The 7,907-nt window shown below is 48.6% G+C and overlaps 1 protein-coding gene across 1 annotated transcript; it reads right to left on the bottom strand.

Annotated features, from left to right (window-relative positions):
- Nucleotides 1-4,482: 4,482 nt before the first annotated feature.
- On the bottom strand, nucleotides 4,483-7,290 carry CITED2 (Cbp/p300 interacting transactivator with Glu/Asp rich carboxy-terminal domain 2). Its single transcript, XM_005507688.4, has 2 exons — nucleotides 7,095-7,290; nucleotides 4,483-6,460 (listed from the first exon to the last, which is right to left on the bottom strand). The coding sequence occupies exon 2, from the start codon at nucleotides 6,451-6,453 to the stop codon at nucleotides 5,731-5,733; it is 723 nt and encodes a 240-aa protein (XP_005507745.2). The 5' UTR covers nucleotides 6,454-6,460; nucleotides 7,095-7,290; the 3' UTR covers nucleotides 4,483-5,730.
- Nucleotides 7,291-7,907: the final 617 nt, after the last annotated feature.

Genomic DNA, 7,907 nt, shown 5'->3' on the forward strand with positions numbered 1-7,907 from the left:
AGTGAAATCTGAAATTCTCTGTGCTACTTCCATTTAAATAGCAGCAGATAAGACCTTTTATAGACTTTCAGAAACTTCACCCTCTCTTGCACAGTGCCTCAGCATGAGCAAAGCAGGCTGCAGTGGAAAAGTCACAGTGCAATTGTTAGGAGGCTCTTGGTCAATACTGCATGCATATAGGTGCATCTTTGGCATCTTATTGGGATGAGAATCTGCTAAATATTTAGGGTCTGAGCTTAAGAAATGCTGTGTACTCACACTAGTAACTTCAGCCACGGTTTTAGGAGCTTGACATTTCTGAAAGTTTATTTTATTTTACTTTATTGCTGATAAAATAAACACCACAATAGACAGAGATAACAAAATGGCCCGGTGGTAACAAAATGGTCCAGTGAAAGAAAAAGGTGAGAAAAGTGGTCGGCATTTTACAAAGCCTGACAAGCTAGAAAATCTTTTGCCTATTTTTAACACGGTAAACATGAGTCTTTCAAATTCTGTTTCAAGCTTGTGATCAAACTGCCCTTCTGTAATTTTTTAAGAGGGGGAAGGGCACAGCAGATGGAGAAGGACTGCAATACCTGAGCCAACTTTATTAAAAACCTGGTGTTGCAAATTTCTTTCTAAAATGAGCCAAACAGAATAACAGAGAGCTTACCATAACAGCAGCTTATCTGTTCAGTCATTTGATGTATCTCATTATTGTTGCAGTTACTACAACTCAGCTTTATCTTGTGCATGAACACAATAGTGGCACTATATTGAAATGTGTAAATACATTCTCAGAAACTATGTAAAATACCTCCTCTGTACTGACAAAATGATGCACTTAGGATACATGAAACCCTGAGAAAATGCTGCTAACTTGGGTCTCAAACTCCTTTGATTCCTCATCCTAGTTTTATTGGACATGCAGTGTTATCTGGACATGTTCCTGTGCGACGTCACCTAGGTGTTCCTGCTCCAGCAGGGGGATTGGACTAGATGATCTTCTGAGGTCCCTTCCAATCCCAAACATACTGTGATACTGTGATACTGTGATCTAACAAATAGATTTGTCCTGACTATTTAAAAAATACTTTGTCTTATCATTTAAACAGCTCCTGTCAATGTTACTTAGTCCTTGTTCACGCTGCTATCCCTTTGAGTGATGATACAAAAATAGATCAGGTTAAGGTCGGTGTGTGTAGCCCAGATCTGTAACACTGGCATTTCTCATTCCTGTCTGTGGTAGCACCGCAGCAAGTATTTTAGAGGAAATGAAGGCTTCAAAACACATAGCTGTTGGGCCAGGGACAAGAGCTGCTTTTTCTGACTTAATTTCCCTTCCCTTCATGCCCGTGCCCACTCTGGTTTTGGAAAGGCTTCTAATACAAGGGGGTATCAGTCTCTTGGGTACCAGCTCACACATTAAGCCCTGCTGTGCTGCACAGGCAGGAGGCAGTGGAGGCAGAAGGCAGGAGGAACAGGTCAGGAACAGGATGGCTCCTATAGCAAGACGTTGACACAGAAGCTACCCATGCCCCGGGGAAGTGTTATGTGGCTCCACAGACATGTGCCATAGCCTTCAGCTTAACAGCAGCGATCCATCGGTCTTCAAATCCAACTTCTCTAGCAGATCCGGAGTGTGCAAAACATCTCCTGGGAGAGAAAAGTTAAAAAAAAAAAAAAAAAAGTAAGTAAAAAAAGAAACAAATGAAAGGAACTCTGCAAATCCAGATGTTGGAATTTTCCAATCCCTGTAGCAAGACAAGATAAGTAGGGGATAATCCTCGTTTATATAACTTTTATTTTTTTTTTTCTTTTTTAATAAAACCTGAGACCAACAGGCGTGTTTTCACAAAGGTTCGCCAAGGAATTTCAGGAGGCCCCGCACCCCTGGAGCTACCATGCCGTGCAGGACCATGCGGCCAGGGTGCTGGGCAGCGCCGCCGCCCGCGGGCACCACCCGCCCGCCTGAGCCTCCGGGGCGCCTCGGGCAGGGCTGTGACGGGCACCGGCTCCCTTCACTGTGGGCTGCGACCCACCCCTCCCTCCCGCACACCTCGCACAGCCCAACACCGCAGCGCGGACAGAGCTTCCCGGCTCGAGAAGCCCCTCCCGGGCCCCGCGGACCCCTTCGCCCCCCGCACCCGGCGGCGGCTGCGCGGAGCCCGGAGGGCGGTGGCAGGGAGCGCGGTCGCCCACACGGGGGAGCCGTGGCGCCGCCGGCCGCCCGGCGCAGGTGGCTGCGACAGCGGCACCGGGCCGGGCCTCTCGCAGCGCTCCCGGCCCCGGCGTGCAGCGGTGGGCCCCCGTGGGTGAGGGGGCAGCTGCCCCCCCCCGCTCCGCCCTCCCCAGCGCCCACCCGTGCATTCTTTATTCCCAGGGAAAAAGGCAGAGGATTGCGTTAATCGGCGCCTAATTTTCCACCGAGCGCGTCTTGCGTGGCGGGGCGGCTTAAGGCTGATCTGCCTTCCAAATAAAGCAGCGCGTCTATTTACGGCCGCGGCTTAAAGAGGAGCAGATCTCATGTACCGCGTTGGAAGTTCTTGAAAAACAGCCAAAGTACAGAGGTCAAGTTTCCTGCGCTGAAAGCAACTTCATGGGACGCAACACGGCAACGTCCTTCGCAAGGATCTGGCGGTTGCTGGAAAACTGGGTCACTCTGCATTTTCCACTAATCTCTGGGTTCAAATAATAAATGACTTGAGTGTATTTCTAAACAGTGTGGAGGCTAGAGAGGATCTGCTTGAAGGCCTGTTACTGCTTCAGCAGTGGGAGCATTGCCAAGGGGTTCACATCGGGAAGATGAGGGTCAGGCCCCCAATATTGCTTGGTGGATGACATTATGAATAGGAAAATAGGTAGTTGTGCTGCCAATTGGGATCTGACTCCTCACTAGAAATTAAGGGACAAGGTAGGCAATATGATTGTTTTGCAAATTCCCTGGAGTGTGCTGTTAAGAGATGGTAAAAATCCTTGATGATGCCTTGCTCAAAGCCAGTGCTTTCAGTAGCTGCTCTTGTTTAGAGGCAGCAGCTCTTCAGGAGTTTCACAAGGAGTTGTATGCAAATATACCCAACCAGAGTGCCCGTGAAATGGTCTATTCTTGGAAAAACTTATAGAAGGATTCAATGTTGACAGACTTAAGCAGTGATGTCTCAACTGTGAAGAATCTGTTGTTTAACCAACTTCGTGAAGCAAAAGTGCTTTTCAAGGCAAGAGTATTCCCTTTTGTTTTAGATGATCGTGGAGGCTATGCAATTTGGCATGCACATAATTTGATAGTCTGTTTTATAAGAAGTTGATTAGAATCAGAAAAATCAAAGAGGGCAATGCAATGTGTACAGATCAAACAGCCTTACAATGGGAAAAGGACTTATATAGTGGCAAGCTGGGCAATGGCTCTTAAAACTACAGCAGTATTCTCCTAAACACCCTTTTACATTATTGGTGAGTTGATAAGTTATGATTCACTGCCACTTGATGTTAAATTTACTGTCACAAAACATTAGCAAACACTTGCTGAAACCAAACAGTAGTTTTTTTAAATTCTTGGGTGCTGTGAGTTGTCTAAGACCAGGCTGTTATCGCCTGCAGAGAGCACTTTATCATCGGGTTTTCCCAGAAGTGTACACCTCCTTTTTTCCAGTTTTGCTAATACTTTAATACAAGCATTGTTTTTTTTAATATTCATAAAACATATTAGCCGCCTCACATCTGTAATACCAAGAAGGCCAAGTATCACTTTTCTCACCAGCTGGGGCAATTTTAGCAATAGTAATCAGTTTAATTTCCCAGCTTGATGGAAAACACTGTTATTTACACTCCCATTGTGTGGTGTTATCTTCGTCCATTTATGTGCCCAGGTTTAAAATTTAACTACATCCACCATGCTGTTTTTCTTCCTAATAAATTCAGAAGATGAGGCTGGAAAAGTAGGCAAAAAGCATGGTGGTGTCGCTCCTGTATTTAACTTGGAAGCGCGGCTAAATGGGATTACATGTATTATTAGGGTCCTGATCCGGCAGTCCTCACCCAAGTAATAACTTAGATGGGAGCTTTGCCAAAGGCTGAGTGGGGGCAGAAGGCTGCAACAGTTGGCACTAAAGGAGAGAGATGTCAATTGCCTTGTAATAATGGGCATTTTTCTGCCAAATATTAAAGTAGACCTGTATGGATTTGTCTCAGTGTCTTTAGTTAGTGGCAATTTCTGGGAGAGAAGGGTCAGAGATGTACCATGGTGGAGTATTTTTGGGATACATGCCCCTTCTTCTAAGGCACTGGAAATGAAACACAGTTCTGGTGAATGCAGATCTGGATTGATGCAGCAATTTCCCGTGTTAACCATGTGAGGTGAGAGGGGCGGACCAGACCCACCACCCTCCCTTCCCAAGTTCCAAGTACTTGCATGTTAAGCACTTAGTCATTTACACAGCTCTTTCAGGTGAGATAATAAATATACAAAAAACAAAGTCTACTATATAAATGAAAGAAGATGTATAAAATTACAAGTTTAATAGATAAATATAATAAATACTTTATGCATCATAACTCTGGACAACTACATTTAAAGCAAGTATGTTGGCAAGTCACAAAAAAAGTTGCGCCTTGGCAACTTTATTTTTCATAAAACCACACTGACAGGCATATTACAATGTTATGTATGAGGCTTTATGCTGTAATTATGTTCAAATCCCGCTCACCTACCGAGTTCACCATGACATATATATGGGTGTAGTGTACTTTCTATTTTGGAATGTCTTTTTGCACACCAACACGGTTGTACAGATAGATGTTCTACTTACCAGGGACAGTGGGGAATTGTTTTGAAGAAAAATACTGGTAAATGACTTCTAGAAAAACTAAAGCATTTCTTAACTTTTTATTGACATTGGCAAATTAAAATAGAATAAATTAACAATATTTTCTCAAAAAAATGTTTTGTACAAAAATACTGTCAAAATTTCCTGAAAAGCTTTCAACACAGTAGTATCTTTTCATGTACTGAATAAACTATATTAGCACAGTGTCAAAATGCTGAAGACAGAAACAAAATAATAATTAAAAAAAAAATCTGTGAAATGGTTGCCACTAGTCAACATTCCATCCACACCATATTATTGTCTGTACATATGGGGGAGGGGGAATGGGTAGCAGACTTTTAAGTAACAGTATTACTTTTCCTGATCTGGAAAGGTTTGGCCCACATCTGTTAAGCTTCCAGTTTAAGCGTATTCAAAAAAAAAAATAGTCTGCACTGCAATGCATAGTTAAAAATTAAGCAAGATGGCAGCATTTGTGCAGTAGGATCTGCCCTTCAAAGTTCATGCAACCAACTAATGCAATTTTTTTCCCCTGTTCACTCAGAATTTGAATGCAGTTCAAGTAATTGGAAATAATCGTTTACAAAATCCACAAGATTAAGCAATTTGCCAAGATTAATATCTAACAGTTCAGCACTGTGGGAATTATGGGCACGTTACTGCGAGGAAATTAAAAGAGGAGGGGAGGGGGGCGACCAACAAAAAAAGGCAGACTTCGCTAGAAATTATTACTACGGGAGGGGACGTGAATGTCAAAGCTACAAAAAAAGTGGCAGCGATTTAAGAAAAAAAAAAAATATACAAGCGCATAGTTGACTCTGCTTTCCAGATTCTCACCTTTTCAAGCCCTGAAAAGTGAGACACCGTGTCTAGGGGAATGTTTTCATTCGCACCGATAGAAAGTCCTTTGTTTGTTTTAAATGAATCAGCAGCTTACCCTGCTGGGCTGCTGTTTGCAAACGAAGTCTGTCATGAAGTCAAACTCGTTCTGTCCCAACCACAGCTCGGGAAGCTCCTTGATGCGATCCAACCCCATTTCGATGACTAAGGACATGAGGACCTCCTCGTCGATGAAGTCAGTGTCTATGACATTGGGCGGCAGCATTGCCGCGGGGACGTGGGGGACGGCGGGCGGCAAGCCGCTGCCACCGCCGCCGTGCTTGGGGTTGCAGTCCCTGAAATGCTGCTGCTGGCTGCTGCCGTTCAGCTGGTGGCTGCCGGGGTGCAAGTCCGGCATGTAGTGGCTGTGGGGGTAAGGGTGGTGGCTGAAGTACTGGTTGTTCAGCTTCTGGAGCTGCATGCTGGCGCTCAGCTGCCCTCCCGGGCTGGCGACGGGGGGGGCCATGAACTGGGAGCCGCTGAAGCGGGCGGGGGGCGGCATACTGCCGGCCGGGTGCCCTCCGCTCACGCTGCCCGGCCCCATGGCGTGCCTCACCCCGGTGCTCGCGTTCATATTCCCAGCTCCGTAATGTATATGGTCGCCCATGAGGGCGCTGAAGGCGTGCTGCTGCGGCGGCTGCTGCTGCTGGTGGTGGTGATGGGGGGTGGGAAACTGCCCCATGCCCATCCGATGCGCGGGGTGGTGGTGAAGCCCGCCGGATCCGTCGGGGAATCGCCCGTGGTTCATGGCCATCATGTGGTCTGCCATTGCCCACCTGGAAAGTCAGCGTGCCAATACATTAGGAAAATACACCCTCGGACATCCAGCAGCCCTCGCCCGGACCGGCTGCATCTACCCGGCCCTGGGAGAAACGACCTGGCTGATCCCGCCGTCCTCTCTTCCACTGGGGAAGCGAGGAAAAAAAAAAAAAAAAAAAAAAGAAGAAAAAAAAAAGAAATATCCTACCGAGTACAAAGGAAAAAATAAAAGGGGAGCCTGCGGTACGACAATCCCAGTCCCTCCGCTAATCCGGGAAGCAACACGCCTTCCCACTCCAACTTGTGCATACCTATCAGCGGAAAGGGTTGCATACGGCAACAGCCGCCTCCTCCCCGCACGTTCAAAACGCGCCCGAGCCCCCCGGCTTCGCCAGGGAAGGCAGCGGATTTCCACGGCACACTCGCTAACTTGCGGGAAACAAGCAAAGAATCGGCAAGTCCCACCTAGCCGCTGTCAAGCAACTTTCGGACTGAGGTCCGAATTTTGGTAAAAATACAGTAATGCACAGATACGGAGGCAAAGCCAGGCAGCTGAGAAATACCTTTCCTCGCGTGTTTAAACAGTCACATTTTTTCCTGTTGCACACAAAAGGGACACCCGGCACCAGCCACAAGAACCGCCGCACTCACCTCCCGGCTTCTTTCTTCTTTTGCTTCAAAGGTGGCGGTGAAATCAGTCAGTAAAAGTCACCCAGCATAGAGAGGGCTTCCCCGGCTCTCTCCTCGGCGCTTACGTGACGGCGCTGTGATCGCTGCCGCAGCCCCAGAGCTGTTTTTCACTCCTCTGCGAGGCTCATCGGCACTTGCCAACAATGAGCTGTGTTTCTTACCCAGCTTTGGCCACAGCTAATATAGGATTTCAGAAGGGAGGAGCAAAACCCTTACAGGCAACCAGAAGTAAAACCTGGAGCAAGCGAGGGAAAAAAAAAAAAAGAGAGAGAGAGAAAAAAACCCACAGCACCCAGCGCGTACACACACGCGCGCGCACACGCACAGGGCACACGCGCGCACGGGGACACGCGTGAAGGGGCCAAACGGGTCTGGCAGGCATCCAAGCACCCCGCTCCCCATGGCTGGGCGACATGTGTGTGCCTGGGTCGCTTGCGCCCCGCTCCGCGCCTCCCGCGGGAACAAAGCGGGGCTTGGCGGCGGGGCGGCAGAGAGCGGCGCCCCGCGCACCGCGCTGCCGCTCACCCGCCCTCCTCCGGCGCGGCCGCGGAGGAGGGCGCCGTTCGCTGCTCACGGCCCCGGCCCCGGCCGGCTCGGCTCAGGCGTCGCCGGGCTCCCTCGCGTCCCGTCCGCTCGTGTCGCTGCAGCGCGGCCGCCGCGGACACGCGTGGAGCTGGGCGCTCCGGCAGCACTTCCCAGAAGGACGAGGTCCGCCCCTCCGGCGCTGGTTCCGCCGGCGTGGGACCCCGGACCTGCGTGGGTGCCCACGGGGCC

The sequence above is a fragment of the Columba livia genome, chromosome 3, assembly GCF_036013475.1.
Source record: "Columba livia isolate bColLiv1 breed racing homer chromosome 3, bColLiv1.pat.W.v2, whole genome shotgun sequence".
Lineage (NCBI taxonomy): Eukaryota > Metazoa > Chordata > Aves > Columbiformes > Columbidae > Columba > Columba livia.